The sequence below is a fragment of the Rhinatrema bivittatum genome, chromosome 5, assembly GCF_901001135.1.
Source record: "Rhinatrema bivittatum chromosome 5, aRhiBiv1.1, whole genome shotgun sequence".
In the NCBI taxonomy this organism is placed as follows: Eukaryota; Metazoa; Chordata; class Amphibia; order Gymnophiona; family Rhinatrematidae; genus Rhinatrema; species Rhinatrema bivittatum.
Window position 1 is genome coordinate 101,825,676 of NC_042619.1, and position 18,271 is coordinate 101,843,946.

General features: G+C 43.8%; 1 protein-coding gene across 7 annotated transcripts in view; it reads left to right on the plus strand.

Annotated features, from left to right (window-relative positions):
• The window catches only part of PDS5B (PDS5 cohesin associated factor B), a 644,248-nt gene that overhangs the window by 482,917 nt on the left and 143,060 nt on the right, over window positions 1-18,271 (plus strand). For all 7 annotated transcript variants that reach the window (XM_029602667.1, XM_029602671.1, XM_029602673.1 and 4 more), the window contains 2 exons: window positions 4,413-4,481; window positions 13,076-13,212. In XM_029602667.1, coding sequence (XP_029458527.1) covers window positions 4,413-4,481; window positions 13,076-13,212 — 206 coding nt within the window. The remainder of the gene's footprint in view (window positions 1-4,412; window positions 4,482-13,075; window positions 13,213-18,271) is intronic.

Consider the following 18,271-nt stretch of genomic DNA (forward strand, 5'->3'; position numbering starts at 1 on the left):
GCGGTACAGAGAAGGGCGACCAGGAAGGTGGAGGATCTTCATCGGATGACGTACGAGGAGAGATTGAAGAATCTAAATATGTACACCCTGGAGGAAAGGAGGAGCAGAGGTGATATGATACAGACTTTCAGATACTTGAAAGGTGTTAATGATCAAAAGACAACGACAAACCTTTTCCTAAGGAAAAAAATCAGCAGAACCAGGGGTCACGATTTGAAGCTCCAGGGAGGAAGATTCAGAACCAATGTCAGGAAGTATTTCTTCACGGAGAGGGTGGTGGATGCCTGAATGCCCTTCCGGAGGATGTGGTGAAGACCAGAACTGTGAAGGACTTCAAAGGGGCGTGGGATAAACACTGTGGATCCATAAAGTCAAGAGGCTGCCAATGAAGATTGGGTGACTCGCCAGAATGATGGCTACTGCCTGGAGTCAATACCCTTATTAAATAAACATACACAGGCTTGACTCCAACATCGCTCTAAGCTTCAACAGCAAGAGGAAATGTGGAAAAAAGGATTCACACTCACAAAGAGGGGAGTAGCTGGCTTGTTACGGCGGTTACTACCCCAAATCAAATAAGCCTGATACTTCACTTTCAATGCATATACAGCATAGTTCTCTGATTCAACAGCAGGGGAGAAGAAAAGAGGGTTCGCACTCACAAAGCGGGGAGTAGCTGGCTTGTTACGGCGGTTACTACCCCAAACCAAATGGGCCTGATACTTCACTTTCGATGCACATCCAGCATGGCTCTCTGCTTCAACGGCATGGGAGAAGACTTATACGTCACGCATATCCAGCATAGCTCCCTGCTTCAACGGCAGGGGAGAAGAAAAACAACCAATAAGGGCTAATAACATAGTCTGGGTAAAACAAATAAGCATGGGTGCAGCTTGCTTATTGCGGCGGCTACTACCCCAAACTAATCAAGCTAGATATTTCACTTGGATGCAGCTCCATCACTGCTCTCTACATTAAAGGTGGGGATGGAAGGGAAATAGAACCAAGAGCTAAGAGAAACAGATAAGTATGAGAGAAAATATGTGTGAAGCTTGCTGGGCAGACTAGATGGGCCATTTGGTCGTCTTCTGCCGTCATTTCTATGTTTCTATGTATTGGTAGAATTAATTGAATGTCGTCTGCGTAAATGTAATGTATTATCCCTAGGCCTGCCAGCAGATGACATAAGGGTAGCATATATATGTTAAAGAGGGTAGCAGACAGCGCTGAACCCTGAGGTACTCCTGTTTCAAGTTTAAATTTTTCTGATAATGTGTTTGTTATCTGGACTTGAAAGAACCTGTTGTTTAGGTAGGATCTGAACCAGTTTATTGTTTTGTCACATAATCCAGTTTCTTCAAGTCTTTTTAGTAGTATTTTGTGGTTTACTGTATCAAAGGCTGCAGATAAGTCGAGCATTATAAGGATGTAATGTTTACTGTTATCAAAACCTCTTAGTATGTTGTCTGTTAGTGAGAGAAGTAATGTCTCAGTGCTGTAGTGTTTTCGGAAGCCGTGTTGTGAAGGGTACAGTATGTTATTATTGTCTATGTGTTCAGCTAGCTGTTTCTGTACTGTTTTCTCTATTAATTTAGCTAATAATGGGAGGTTTGAGACTGGGCGGTAGTTAATGAGGATTAATGGGTCACTGTTTTTCTTTTTGATGATTGGCTTAATGATTGCCCCTTTTAGTGTATCTGGCATTAATCCTTCAGTTACGGATAGGTTTATGATATTAGTTAGTGTTGGGGTTATTACATTGGTAATCTTTTTTATCTCAGTTGTTGGTATTGTATCGATTTTGTGTGGAGCAGGGTTTATATTTTTTATCATTAATTCAACTTCTTGTTCTGATATTTCTATAAATGAGGACCATATGTTAACATCTCTTTTTTGCATTACAATTGCTTGTTTGCTGTTTTTTGGGAGTTTGTTTCTTAGGTTTAATATTTTGTCACTAAAAAATTTAGCTAATTCATTGCATTTTGAATCAGGAAGACTTTGAGGTGATTCTTGTTTGTCATTTGTGAGATTCGTTACTATGGAGAATAAGGTTCTTGGGTTATTGGCAAACTTTTCTATTTTATTGGAATAGTATTCCAATAAAATAGTATTCCAATAAAATTCCAACAAACAACTGATCCTTAATACTAAAAAGAATAGTATTCTTTTTTAGTATTAAGGATCAGTTGTTTGTAGAAAGCTAGATGTTTCTGAATTTGGTTAGGTTTTTAGTTGTTTTGTGTTTTCTCCAGTTTTTTTCAAGTTTTCTGAGCTTTCTTTTTGCATCTTTTATTTTTGCATTATGCCAGTGGTTATTTTGTTTTGTTTCTTTGATAGTTATTGTTTTGATGGGGTTTATTTCATCGGCTATTTTTTTAGTTGAGTCTAACCAGAGTTCCGTAGCTGAGTTACAATCATTAAGTGTTATGTCATTTAGTTCTTCTAATTTGTCCTTTAGTTCATCTTTGTTATAGGGTGGTCGATATTTAAATTCTATGGGATTATGAGTTTGTATGGTCTGAGGATTGAGAATATTAATATTGGACTGAATAAGGAGGTGGTCAAACCAAGGAATTTGTGTGTAACTTGTTGCTAAGTGTTCTAGATAGTTGCTATTTATGAATGTTAGATCAAGTGAGTGTCCGGCTCTGTGTGTTGGTTTATCGGTTATTAGTGAAAACCCTAGTGCTGTCATGGCATCCATTAGTGTCTGGCATGTGTTAGAAAGGGGTTGGATATCCATGTGTAGATTAAAGTCACCTAACACTATGGTAGGTTTAGAGGTGTTTAGATGTGTTGTCAGAAACTCGATTAGTGGTGACATATTTAGCTCTAGTAAACATGTGGTATAATGCATGCTGGAAATACTCAATGAGGCCAAGTCAAAGTTCTAGAAACTTTGACATCCGTTTTTCACGCTGGGCTCATAAGATCATAAGAAATTGCCATGCTGGGTCAGACCAAGAGTCCATCAAGCCCAGCATCCTGTTTCCAGCAGAGGCCAAACAAGGCCACAAGAACCTGGCAAGTACCCAAACACCATGCTACTGATGTCAGTAATAGCAGAGGCCATTCACTAAGTCAGCGTGATTAATAGCAGTTAATGGCCTTCTCCTCCAAGAACTTATCCAAAACTTTTCCAAATCTTTTTTTAAACCGAGCTACACTAACTGCACTAATCACATCTCTGGCAACAAATTCCAAAGCTTAATTGTGTATTGAGTGAAAAAGAATTTTCTCCGATTAGTCTTAAATGTGCTTCTTGCTAACTTCATGGAGTGCGCCCTAGTCCTTCTATTATCTGAAAGTGTAAATAACCGATTCACATCTACTCGTTCAAGACCTCTCATGATGTCACCCATTTGTGTGGACTAACATCCTGATGTCCTCAGAGAATACCTGTTACAGGGAAGCAACTCTGCTTTGCAAAAAGTGTATGGCACCATGATTATTAAAAATTTCATTTTAAATGGTAACTGTTTCTTGTAGCTGTTCATGTAAATTAGTTGCTAGGATGTGATGAAGTTTGCTAAGAATTATCTATGAAATGGTGCACACACGAATTCTGTAATGTCAGTGGTTTATTTTAGCCAATATTCTCCTATACAGAGATTATTAGATAATCTCTGTATAGGAGAATTGCCAAACTCTATTTAGGACAAAAGATGTGCTTATTTTATACCCTACTTATATGGTCTCATATGGACCACCATCATTGAATTCCCCTTCCCATATCAGTTCTGGTTTCTTTACTCAGTCTTTATGCTCATGTGCCAGTTCTATAATGCCATATGCAAAGCTGTCATGCTGCCAATATAGAGGGTAAACTTTGTTTTCCATTAAAATTGATGTAATTTCTTTATTAAAATGATCAAAATTCACTGTTTATTATTTCTTCCTACTGCTCATACATTGGTCTACAGCTTATAATGTCACCTTCTTGACTGTCTCCATCTGTATGATTTTAATTAAGGTCCCATACTTTGCTCTTTAATATTTGAATGCCAAGCAGCCTTAACACTTACACTTGGATAAAATACATTAAAAATGAACAATAATAAATGCAGCACAATATCTCACTTTTCTACACTTATGTCACATCTGTATTTTAAGTTTCAAAGGTCCTTAATAAGTATAAGAAAAGCAAGAAAACTTCTCAGTATGCCCTCAGTCTTGCCCATTTTTGAGACTGCAACTTATGAAGATAGCATGGGGGTAGAGCAAAGCGATAGAAAAAAAAATGAATAAATAGTATACGACATTATCTCATATTGATAATGCTGTGGACTAGCTTTCAGTAATATTGAAATTGAAGTTGAGATTTGATTAACTACATTACTTTAATAAAACCAAATTAATTGGAGTCAGATTATTTAAAAAAATTACATTCTAAAATGTGATTGTTTTAGCTTCCAGGCAAAAAGACAACTAAACTTTGGGTTCCTGATGATGAAGTTTCTCCAGAAACGCTTGTCAAAGTGAGTATCTGGAAATCTCTTCTATTGTAAATGTAACATTTCTGTGAAATTTTGAAATATGCTAACTGTGCTGACATTGCAGGTATTGCTTTTGTTTCCCTGTTCAAGTGTTATCAGTTGCAAGCTGGAAATTGGAGTGATTTTACTTAGCTCTGGAAAAGCAAGCAAAATTATGCTAACCACTCAAGCATAGTAAGAAAGGCCGAAATTCTGAGCCATGTAGTTGTCTGAAAGTCTAGAGCAGTGGTTCCTAACCTGAGGTCCACAAGATCCATCACAGGGGATATGCCAAAAAGGAGGTAACCAAAGTGCAACTGCTAAGAAATAGATCAGGCTGACCTCAACTCTGAGGATCTTAGCTCTAAAGCTGCTGCTTGCCTCATCTCATTGCCTGATCCCATACTGAAGAAGAGATCGAAGCTTCAAGAAGTTCAGACTAGGGCAGAGAGGAGGCAGGGAAGAATGCAGCTGATTGCTGACACAAGGAGTCTGAAGCTGTGCCAAAAGGAAAAGAGAGAGTGTGCTGCCAACTAGCACCTTCAATAGCCACTACTTTACATATCCAGAAGAGGAGCAAGCAAGATGATGATCCTGAGGAGCATCTCTGGCCACTGCTGCATATGCTCTGGATTCTGGCCTGACAGTGAAAGAAAAATACTTCACTGAGGGAGTATAGCCATAGTGGGGGTTTGAGGGGAAGGAAGGCAGGAGGGAATGGGCCATAGTAAGATTAGCAAACAGAAAGATATGGAGAAGGTGTGTTATAGGGAGGAGAGGACAAGATGGAGAACATAGGATTGAAAGCACTTAAAGGGCCTTAAGAGGGAGGAGGGCAGGAAGGAGTGCTATAAACTGCTTGGCATCTTAATAGGTGCCTTAAACATGCTGCTGCAACCTAATGTTTTGCTGAGATATTTGTTTTTATCCCAGGACAAGCAGGATGTAGTCCTCACATTTGGGTGACATCATCAGAAAACGTCTGTCAAAAGTTTCTAGAAACATTTGGCTGGCACACTGAGCCTACTGAGCATGCCCAGCATGCCATGACATTCTCAGCCACAGTGGTCTCCCTTCAGTCTCTTTTTTTTTCCGCCTTGCTGTAAGCATAGCGTATTAGGAGCTCTGGGAGTTTTTCCCTCACTTTTTCCTCACGGGAAAGATAATATTTTCATTCACAAAAAAATTGTCATTGAGTTTCCCTTTGATATAGTATCGGTGAGTACATTTTTTTGAGTCATTTTCGGTCGATTCTGGTCACCCTCACTCGGTATCAGTTGGTCTTCGACCGTCACTCGGCCTAATTTTCTAACATGGCCCCCGGATTCAAAAAATGTCCAGATTGTAACCGACTATGTCGATTACCAACCCGCACAATATTTGTGTTTTGTGCCTGGGATCAGGCCACGATGTCTGGGTGTGTACAACTTGTGCCCAGATGACACCAAAAGGCAGGTATGCCCAGTTGGATAAGATGGAGGAGCTGTTTAAGAAAATCACTTCATCATCATCGTTGACATCTCCAAGAAAAATATCTCCCTCTGTTGCAAAACATCGAGGAGAAAAGAGGACCGGTCACCGTCCGTCACCGACCCCCATCGGTGTCCTCCATAGCGTCTTCCTCTGCATCTAAGGAACATTGAGAAAAAAGACGCCATCGGCACCGTTCCATCACTGATCCATCGGATGGAACGACATCAAAGGATATTGAGCCGATGCCCAAGCGAGTCCGGGTACTGAAACCAACACGCCCTTCTGTACCCGAGGAACCGAGGCGCTCTCCACTGGGATCGGTGTTAGAGACTATGCCACCACGTTCAGTTGTGGAAGTGCCAGTAGCGCCAGTCTTACCTTCTCCTGTGACAGTGGACCCAGTCCCAGTTTCCAGGGAAGAGGTGACTTCCATGGTCCAGCAGGCCATAGTCAAGGCTTTTCGAAAATTTCAGCCTCCTTCCATGCAACCATCGGTACCGACTCTGGTATCGACATCGAATCCGTCGATTTTTCAGTCTTTGCTGAATAGAATCGACGCCTTGATTGGAATTTTTCCTCCACCGGCACCGACGACACTGGCGCCTCCGGTGCAGCCATCGACTCCATCGATGCTTACACATCCACCGTTGATTCCTTCCATTCCGATTCCGGGTTCATCGGAGGAGGATGACAGGGACTCTGATTCCGTCCCGGGGCCATCGGGCCTTCAACATCACTGAATACCGCAAGGCCATCGATGCCAGTAAAGGATCCCTCGATGCCAATACGTCCCGGTCCATTGGGTGACACCCGGCATCAGTTACCATCAATGCAATCGAGACCCATCGATTCCCCATCGATGCCTTTATTACCTCCTATGCTGCCAAAGGAGATTCCATCTAAATCTACTTCTAAAACAAAACATCATCTACAACAGCAACCAGATGATCCTGAATCACCTTACCATCCTCAGTATACTCCTTGGAAGGACGTGGATACTGATACTGATTCAGAAGATCTACAGTCTGAACCTTCTCCACCAGAAGAGAGGAGGAAGTCCCCTCCTGAAGACTTGTCATTCACAAACTTCATTAAGGAAATGGCGGACGCAATTCCTTTCGAATTACTGACGAAGGAGGACACAAGGCTCTAGAAGTCCTACAATTCGTTGATGCATCAAAGGAGGTAATGGCAATACCTATCCACGAAATTCTGTTGGAACTCCAGCATAGGTTATGGGGGCATCCTTGCTCGGTACAGGCTGTAAATAGATGAACAGATGCCACATACCTGGTGCAACATATTCCAGGTTTCCAAAAGCCCCAATTGCCTCATCACTCTATGGTCGTCAAATCGGCTCAGAAAAAAGCGAGGAAACAAAAGCCACACTCTTCTACCCCACCAGGAAAAGAACAGAAGTTCTTGATACCTTAGGGAGAAAGGTTTCCCAGGTATCCATGCTGGTATCTCGTATTGCGGCATACCAGCTTTATATGACACAGTACCAAAGAAACTTGTGGAAGCAAGTTCAAGGTATTGCTGCTGATCTTCCTCAGCAACAACAACTGGCTTTGAACACACTAATTGCAAAAGGGCTTGAATCTGGCAAACACGAGGTGCGGGCAGCTTATGACTCGTTTGAGACATCTGCCCGCCTATCAGCATCGGGAATCAATGCAAAGAGGTGGGCTTGGCTTAAGGCCTCGGACCTCAGACAAGAAGTCCGAGAGACTATATAAGAGCAGTACATGGCATAACCACTCTCCAGTGATAGCATACTCAACTTTTCAAATTAGAGACTGAACAAAAAATGAATTGTCCCTTATTTTGAAGTTCAGACAGCTAATCATTACACGGTTCGGAAGGCCTGTGTTTTGTTATATATAACTTAATTTACATAGTGCTGATTGACTGAGAATCTCTACACCAATATAAAGATGCATACTTAATATGTGTTACTATATTTACTGTAGGCATCTTTTCACTGGGGGTAGGAGTTCATATTGCTATAAACATAGTAGTCACAGTATGGAGAAGTAGTTAATGGTGATCCCTGTTCTGAGATCATTTCATTCTCCCAGGACAAGCAGGATGGTAGTCCTCACATATGGGTGACGTCACTGGATGGAGCCCTATCATGGAAAACTTTTCTGTCAAAGTTTCTAGACCTTTTGACTGGCACACTGAGCATGCCCAGCATACCATGATCCCTGTGTCCACAGGGGTCTCCCTTCAGTCTCTTTTTTTCCCACGCTGCAGTTTGCCTCGCGTTTAGGAGCTCTGTGAGATTTTTCTCACAACTTTTCCTCACGGAAACACTTGAAGTTTTACTTCACAAATAATTTCCCTCCACGGTCTCCCATCGCGTACATTTCATTGACGCTCAGGGAGTACTATGCCCTGTTCTTCGGTCTGTTCCTGTCACCTCACTATCTATTCCCCCGGGTTACCAACCGAATTGCGGCCCTCTTTCTCCATATGTCTATCACCCTTGGTCCGCCCCACGATGCCCGCGAGTGTCCTTGCTGCCATCTCCCACCGGGTCCCTCGGGGCTAAAGGGATTGGGCCGTCCACAGTTCCCGTTGCGGATGCCGTCAATGCCCCCGTTGATGCCTTCATCCATGCTGTTGATACTATCAAAGCCGCCATCGACACCTCCATCGATGCCCTCGACTAAAGAAAATGCTTCATACTTTGGGTTCTCAACCAGAGCCCCGTGCAATCCTTGGGCAAGAAATAATGCCAGAAGCAGTAGAGGCACGGTGACCATCCATCACCAATGCCATCCGGGACATCGAGGGCATCTTCCTCGTCGCTGGAGAATGACCAGGCCGAGCACAGAGGGAAACATCGTTACTGCCACGGTAACCATCCGTCAGCAACACCATTCTGGACATCGGTGGCAGTTTCCTCGGTGCCGGAGAATGACCGGGCTAAGCACTGAGGGAAACAGTCGCTGGCACCAACGTAGTTCCGCATTTGGTGCCGGCACTGATACCGCACCGGCATCAATGTCCATTGAGCCAGTTGCAAAGTGGGCCTGGGTGAAAGAATCTCCATGCTCCTCTGCACCCACGGCACCGAGGCATTCCCCAACGAAACCGGTGCCAATTACTGAGCCACCATAGATTCATGTGGAAGTGCCAGTAATGCCTAGCTTGTCTCCCCCTGTAGCTGCGCTACCTATACCAGCTCCCAGGGAGGAGCTGGACATCCTCGTCCGTCTTGCTGTCCTAGATGCCTTCCGGAATCTACTAACACCGGAACCATCGATATTCGAACCATTGTGGCACCTACCAACGACAGCCTAAGTCATCGACGCCAACTCATCCTTTTAAGCCTCCATGGACCCCCCCCCCCCCCCCCCAATACCTATCCCGGGATCCTCGAATGGCGATGGGCACTCTAATCCCGCTTCGGCACAGATCCCATCAAGACCTAAGTAAAGGACATGTGTGAAACCATCCCTTTCGACCTGGTCACTGAAAAGGATCAGATGTTTTCAGGAGGGTCTAGGTCATAACTTCTTCCAAAACTATATTGGTGTCAGATATTGCTATTTACCAGCTATATGTGACACCATCCACATGAAATTCGAGCAACATGTGATTGCTTCGAAACATCCTCCCATTGCCAACAACAGGACTCAGTGCTAGATGGTGAACCTGGCTTATGGCCCCTGATTTACGGCCCGAAGTCCAGGATAAACTACCTGATCTGTCATGCACCGCAGATAATCTCTTCATGTACAAGGTCCAGCAGACAGTGGCTCAATTGCAAGACCACCGCAAGACCCTGCGACAGCTCTCTACATTTCTTGCACAGCAAAGAGGGATGCTAGAAGGACCTTTTACCGCTCACGCTCCCGCATGAGACTAACTGATATCCAGATCACACCAGCTCCGCCAGTCGGGCAGGCTCCTGGATTTTTCAACCTTGCCAGAGAACGGAATGGTCCATCCCACTGAGGACCAGGGCTCAGGATACCGTTCCCCAAACACAACAAGGCAGAGGATTTTAATCCCACTACCTTCAAAGAAAACAGGCGACCTCCACCCATCCTGGACCTCGGAAATCTCAACAAATTTCTTCAGAAAGAAAAGTTCAAAATGGTGTCTCTCAGCACCATGCTTTCCTTACTACAACAAGGGGGTTGCCTCTATTCTCTGGACTTTATACGCTTCATAGTGAGTCGTCAACATTTTCAGTACCAAGTTCTCCCATTCGAATTAGTTTCAACAACTTGTGTATTTCATCAAATGCCTAGCAGTGACTGCCGCTCATCTACAAAAAACAAAAGCATTCACGCGTTTCTGGACCTGGACGACTGCCCAATAAGGAGTCAATCCAAACAAGGAGCTCCAAATTCTCTAGGACTCACTATAAATCTACTACATTTGTCTGGGAATTCTGATCATTTACCATAAATCCCATATGGAACAGATCTGGGCACTACAGTCACAACAGCCTTCCTGCCCAACAACCGCGCAAACATCCTATCAAATTGTCCACATCTCTGCGTGCATGCAACATAGCCTCAGCCTATCAATTCTTCCATTGCTGGGCCACATGGTTTCCATGATCCATGTCACTCCTATGGCCAGACTAGCCATGAGAAAAACTCAGTGGATTTTAAAATTTCAGTGGCTTTAAGCCATTCAACTGCTTTAGTTCCTGATCCATATCACCGATCCAGTAACCAAATCCTCAGATGATCTTGGCCACGGTCGCATCCAACTTGGGTTGGAGAGCTCGTATCAACACCCTCCAAACACAAAATGCATCGATGCCGCTCCATGATGCCGCTCAGTTCAACTTCCTGGATCTTCGAGCCATGTGTTATGCCCTTTATACCTTCAAACACTGCCTCTCACACAGAACTTTGTGGATACAGACAGACAACATAATGGCAATGTGGTACTCGAAGAACAGGGACGCACAGGCTCTTATCTGCTCTGCCAGGAAGCCGCACAGTTCTGGGCCTGGGCCCTTGCACACTCCACGCATCTCCGGGCCACTTATCTAACAGGCATAGCGAACATACTAACAGACCATCTCAATTGATGTCTCCATCCCTAAAAGTGGTCTCTGAATCCATATGTAGCAAGTAAAATCTTCTAGCACTGAGGTCAATCAACTATCGACCTCTTGCATCCGAATCGAACCACAGAGTGGACAGATTCTGCTCCCCTACACAGGCTTCGAAATGTTAGCCATGGACACCTTTTCTCGCCCCTGCATCAAAGGCTTCCTATATGTGTCTCTTCCAATACCGCTCATAGCCAGAACTCTCATGAACCCTACAGCAGGACAGGTTTTCAATGATTCTCATAACCCCGTACTGACATTGACAAGAATGCTTCCCCATGCTTCTCAACCTATCGCTCCAGGAACCAATTCGCCTGCCCACAGGTCAACCTCATAACACAGACTCACTGATATTCTCAGGTACTTGTAGCTTCACGAAAACTTTCCACACGTAAATCTTGCCATTCGAAATCGGCAAGATTTACCAAATGACGTGCCCAAAAAGGTACTGGCCCCTTTTTCCTGCCCCACTCCATCTCTATTAGGCTATCTAGGATACCTTTCGGATTCTGGTCCCCAAACATCCTCTGCACGGGTACACCTCAGTTCCATCTCAGCGTACCACCAGGGAGTAGGGAATGCTCTGATAATGGCTCAACCCCTTATGAGTTGGCTTATCATGGGTTTTCTACAACTTAAGCCTCCTCTACGATCACTGGTTACGGAATGGGGCCTAAATGTAGTGCTTACAAGGCTCGTGCATTCCCCGTTCCCATTCCTATAACATTAAAATTCTAACATGGAAATTTTTTTTCCTCGTAGCCATCACCTCTGCTAAAATGGTCAGTGAGTTACAAGCCCTGTTGCATACTCACCCGACACTAGGTTCCTCTGTGCCCGAGTGGTCCTCTGTACTCACCCTAAATTTCTTCTTAAGGTAGACACAGCCTCTCACCTTACTTAGTCTATAGTCTGCCCACTCTTCCCAAGGCCTCTGTCTGACCAGGGCGAGAGGGTTTTGCACACTTTGGACTGTAAGCGTGCACTTGCATTCTATCTAGACCGCACTGCACTCCATAGGAAATCCACCCAACTCTTTGCTTCTTTAACAAAGGCAAGCTGTGAGTTCCAGTGGGCAAACAAACTCTCTCCAACTGGCTAGCAGACTGTATCGAATTCTGCTATGAGGAAACAGGCCTTCCTCTCCAGGGGTGAGTACAGGCACATTTTGTAAGGGCCATGGCAACATTGGTAGCACACTATCGTTTAGTACCAATTGCCAACATCTGCTAGGCTGCAACATGGAGCTCTCTTCACACATTTGCAGCCCTCTACTGCTTAGATAAGGAAGTCCATCAAGACTCTGCCTTTGGCCAATCTGTCTTGAAAAACTTTGTTCCAGTATAATCCCCAACTCCTTCCACAACCACCTGCTGTGATTTCAGGCTGCCTCATCATTGCCAATAGCACCCCAATTATTGTGCCTGCTGCACGAGTTGTCTGCTTTTGGCCTGTTGTAATATGAGTCAACCTGTAGCTTGCTATTCACCCATATGTGAGGACTACCATCCTGCTTGTCCTGGGAGAAAGCAGAATTGCTTACCTGTAACAGGTGTTCTCCCAGGACAGCAGGATGTAGTCCTCACAAAACCCACCTGCCACCCCGTGGAGTTGGGTCCGCTTACGTTTATTATTTTATTTTTTCGCCCGTGCTTTTTGCTACAAACGAGACTGAAAGGAAACCCCTGTGGACACAGGGATCATGGCATACTGGGCATGCTCAGTGTGCCAGTCAAAAGTTCTAGAAACTTTGAAAGAAAAGTTTTCCATGATAGGGCTCCGTCCAGTGACGTCACCCATATGTGAGGACTACATCCTGCTGTCCTGGGAGAACACCTGTTTACAGGTAAGCAAATCTGTTTTCTAAAAGCCTGATTATCCTCATGCCTTGACTGACTTGTTCTATGCATGAAATCAGTCATTTGCTCCAGCTACTAAATGGATAATCTAATGTGCTGTATTCTTTGTGTTGTCGTTTGTTAAATTTAAGTGCTGGTGTATGAAGTGATTTCTGGAAGTTTTTATTGTCTTTCAGATTCAGGCTATTAAACTGATGGTTCGATGGTTGCTGGGAATGAAAAACAATCTGAGTAAATCAGGAACCTCTACACTGAGATTATTAACAGCAATACTTCATAGTGATGGTGACCTAACTGAACAGGGCAAATTGAGGTATGTGGTGAGCATGTTTAGTGGGCAATATAAATACTGAGCAGTTTCACTGCTGCCTTTCTTCAGATTCCTAATCCATATCCTGTAAAAGCTCATGCAGCCTGTTTGGCCTTCTTGACTTTGTGTGTTAAGTTGATTTGTGTGTTTTTCAAATGTATTTCTTGCCTTGTAACCATAGCACTCAAGGCAAGTTACAATAAAACCTAGTAACTGTACATATGCATATCTTACAAAAAAAAGCTTTATGAGACATACACATCACATTTTAAAGATAACTTGGTATCTAAAATGTAAAACATAATTCTTGTTTGACTTACTCTTCTGTAACCACTATCCACCATAGAGTAGGTATTAGCTACTAACTCATAGGTCGATACTGTAACGTGCGGTTGAAGATTTCCCGTCTGTAACGTGCTGGGAGCGCACAATTCGGACGCGTAAGGCGATTCAGCGATACAGTCTCCAGTTTCAAGCGTCCTTAGCGCTTCTTAAAACAGACGCATAACCCTTTCCGCACGCAGCATGTATATGATATGTAAATGAACGAATTAGCTGTATAATGAAGGAATTAGCTATTCCCCCTCCGATACTGTGACGCGCGCTCAGATTATCTCCTTTGTAACCCGCTATTTTGCCGCGTCCTTAACCTGTTAGTTTACCTCTACCCTCTACTTGGTGTTAGTGTGGTGTTAGTGTGGTGTTCGAAAATTAAAACGAGAATAAAGTGTAAAAAAATGGTTAAAAAAAGTGTAAAAACATTGCTTGCCTGCCCTGGCCCCGTCCGGTCTCCGGTGCAGCCCCAGTCCTGTCCCCTCCTCTCGAAGCAAAAAAAAAAAAAAACCGAAAAAGTAGCAAGGCTCGGGCCTGCTACAGTAGTCCCTTCTCCCTTCTCCTCTCCTCCCGATTTCGGCGCTCAAGGCGGCCGGGTGGGCGTGCATTCATCCAGGCAGAGGGAGCCGGCGGCGAAAGCGGCCTCCGGCTCCCTCTGCCTGGATGAATGCACGGCCCCCGCCAGCAGCGAATGAATGCCCGTGCGATTTCAGCGCTCAAGGCGTGACGTCACGTCATGTGACTGCCTTGAGCGCCGAAATCGCACGGGCATTCATTCGCTGCCGGCGGGGGCCGTGCATTCATCCAGGCAGAGGGAGCCGGAGGCCGCTTTCGCCGCCGGCTCCCTCTGCCTGGATGAATGCACGCCCACCCGGCCGCCTTGAGCGCCGAAATCGGGAGGAGAGGAGAAGGGAGAAGGGACTATCGTAGCAGGCCCGAGCCTTGCTACTTTTTCAGTTTTGTTTTTTTTTTTTTGCTTCGGGAGGAGGAGACAGGACTGGGGCTGCACCGGAGACCGGACAGGGCCAGGGCAGGTGAGCGGGGGCTGGGGGATAGTTTACCGAGCATCGGGGAACATAACTGTCCACTTCCTGGTACCTGTCATTTCAAATGTCATTTGAAATGACATTTGAAATGACAGATACCAGCGCGGCCGTGAAGCGTTAGGCCCGCGAACCCAGGATACTTGTATAGGCGCTCTATACAGTAAAATGGGTTGCACGGGCCTAACACTTGTTTAAGGCTTCGCAGCCGCGGCATGCATTTGCATGCAATTAGAAGAGAGTATAGAGCGGTAGGTGAAGAGAACTGTGCGTGCGGGGAACGAGGGTGCGCCTGACACTGCCGCACTGTTTCTACCGCGGCCTTAGAGTATCGACACGTCAGTTCTGCCATAATCCTTTGAATTGAGCTATACTCCCTACTCAACTCCATATAACACAGCAAACTTCCAGTATCTGATTTGTATACCCCACAGCCTTTTATTTATTTTATTTTATTTATTTAAGTTTTTTATATACCAACATTCAAGACGGTGGTCCCATCATGCTGGTTCACAAGAAACAGGGGTGAAACTTTACCATTTAACAAAAGTGCAGAAAAGCAGTTACATAAAACAAGGGAAAACAATAACTTGGAATGAGAAGGGAAATGAAGATTAGATAGTAAAATATAAGTATAAATAACATTTTGAAAGGTGGCTGTTAACGCTAATACTAGCGGAGCTTGTTGTGTGAAGGGAGATTAGATGGGGTTGGAGTTAGGAAAGGCCTGCGTGAACAGCCACGTTTTGAGTCTTATCTAGATTACCGCAGTAATCTAGAATCCCTAGGACTGTGCCACCTTGGCTAGTGTTTGAGTATTTTTATAGGCTGGATAGGTACATTATAAGAAGCTTCTTGAATATCCACAGAGATAATATACCATGCTAATACAGCTCTTTCCTTTCTAAGATCTACCCTTTGCTTTTGATAGTGGAGATGCACCTAGATAAGGCGTTCAAAAAGAAATTTGTATAATTTTGCTACAACAGCCCTAGTTCTCTTTAGCAATTTTGTTTACAAACAACCAGGCACGAATGTGACACACAGAATTCTGGAGTAATTTTAGCCTAGTTTTCTCTAGAGAAACTGGCCTTAAAAGCTTATCAATCTATTTGGTATCACCTAATAAGTTTTGGACTGCTAATCCAATTTTATACGTATGTCTGTGGAACAGAAAGTATAGCATCTAGTGACCCCCCAGCTCCTATTTTTTCTATACTTGTAGCACCTCTGATGCTTTAAAATACTTGTTTTTAGTATTTCCTATAAGGAAATGCACCAGTTCAGTTGAAATCTCCGGAAGGTCCGGACACATTATGATGTCGAGCATATTATGATGTATAGATATACAGTGCCTTGCAAAAGTCTTCACACCTGTATACCTTTTTCACATTCTGCTGTCTAAAAAGTACAAATCAAAATGCATTAAAGTAGAAGTATGTTTCACTTATATATACCACACAATATAGGCTCATGCACACCTTATGTATTCCAGGTACCTCAAGTGTAACCAAATCCCCAAAATATTGGTAACCCAGTATTTTCTTATAACTATAAAGGAATAGCTACAAACTATATTTGTGGGACCACTCCTCACAGGGTCAAGGTATTTTAACCAGACTCTCTCTTATGGGTTTTGGTCCATTTTACTTTGTATTTTTTTCAATTATCAAACTGACTTTCAGCGCATTTTTTCATATTTTTTGTTCAATTTATACCAAGCTGGCGAGAAACTTCAAACACAGTCCCATACAGAAGTCTTTAAATTGTCACTTTTTTCTTCCAAAGAACAATTAATTTAGCAAAAGTACTTATCCTGCATATCCCAACACGATCGCGTTTCGGACCCACGCTCTTGAGGTCCTGCTTCAGGGGACGAAAATTTTCATCTTGTTCTGTGACAAATCAACTAGTAGGAAGTTTTCAATAGCTGTCTCCAATCATTTTTATATCAACGCGATCCCCGCTTGGAATCTCCTTTCTTTGAAACATGGCTCATACCGGATGGCTTTTAAAGAGCTAGAAGCGGAAATCCCTCCCCTTTCATTACTCACTGATTGGTTGTGCTCCGTCGCCAACTAGAATAGATAGACTCATAGGCTTTAACAATCACAGTTCTCTGTCACGTCGTCACTTTTTTTTTTAATGAAGTCTACTGACTTCGTCACTTCCTATACTTCAGTCTTCAACCACGTCGTAATCCGACAACACAGTGTATGGGCTGGCTGAGCCATAGTTCTCTTTCACGTCGTCACTCCTCAAAATCCAACTCATCTGACCTCCCGCAATTGCGAGATCTTATGCAAAATGGAATATAGACGTAGTTCTACTTCAATCTCAAGCTCTAACTCGCGTGTATCCAGCATATTTTTACTTCAGTCTCAAGCTCCAAACTCGCATGGGTCCAGCGTATTTATTCAAATTAGAGAATACCAATTGATTTTCTCGTTCAAACCACTAGGATCCATGGTCTTTAAAGTATATATCCAATGATGTTCCCGTTTGTTCAGATGGTATTGTATATCTCCTCCTCTACTACTGGGCCATACTTTTTCTATAATCAACCAACGAAGATCAGTAAATACATGTTTCTGTGATATACAATGTTGTACGAGTGGGGCCGTCATTTTTGATGTTTTCAGGCAGCTTCTATGTTCGATCAAGCAGGTACGGATTTTCCTTTTTGTTCTCCCGACGTAACTTAACCCACACGGACATTGTATAGCATATATAATGCCCTCAGACTCACACGATGTCACAGATCTCAATTGCACAATCCGATTTGAATGTGGCACCCGCCACTGTTCACCAGCCCATGAGAGGGCACACATTTCACAATGCCCACATGGGTGATGCCCCCCACTTCTCGAAATCACAGCCTTTGACTGGAAGGTGGAATGTACCACCATATCACGTAAGTTTGTCCCCTAAAGAACGCAAATCTTGGACCGGTCTGGAAAATTTCATGTAAAGCCAGCACCTGCCAGTGGGTATGAATCACATTAATCACTGACCGAACTTGAGACGAATATCTTAAAGTGCAAGTGAGGTGTTTAGAGAAGGGGCGTTGTTGATAATCCAACAACAATTCTCTGTTTGCGAACAGTGCCCGTTTAAAGGCTTTCTTTATCACTGATCTTGGGTAGCCCCTCTGGAGGAATCTATCAAACAACTCTAATGCTTGAGTCCGAAATTCTAAATCAGTAGAGCATAGTCGGCGTAGCCGAAGAAATTGGGAAATAGGTAATCCATCTTTAAGACGGACAGGATGGACACTGGAATAACGTAAAAAATTATTACGGTCTGTAGTTTTTTGGTATAGAATAGTACTAATTTTATTACCTTCACGCCTAATCCATATATCTAAAAAGGCTATGGCATTTTGTTCATATTGTGCAGTAAACTGTAGATGTGGATCTAAGGTAGGGTGTATGCTGGATGCGAAGTTTGATAGAATGTAAATTGGGAGATGGGGTGTCTAAAAGATGTCAGAGGGGGGCTGTGGGAGATCTTAAGGGGTAGATGAGTGGACAGAAGAGGGGAGGGTGGCACTGCGGTGCTGCACTAAAGGGCGCACAAACGATGCTTGCAGGATCACACTGGATGACTGCTGGAGGGATGAGTGTTGAGGAGGATGATTGCAGGAACCCACTGGATCAGTGTTGGAGATTGCTGAATGTGGAGGA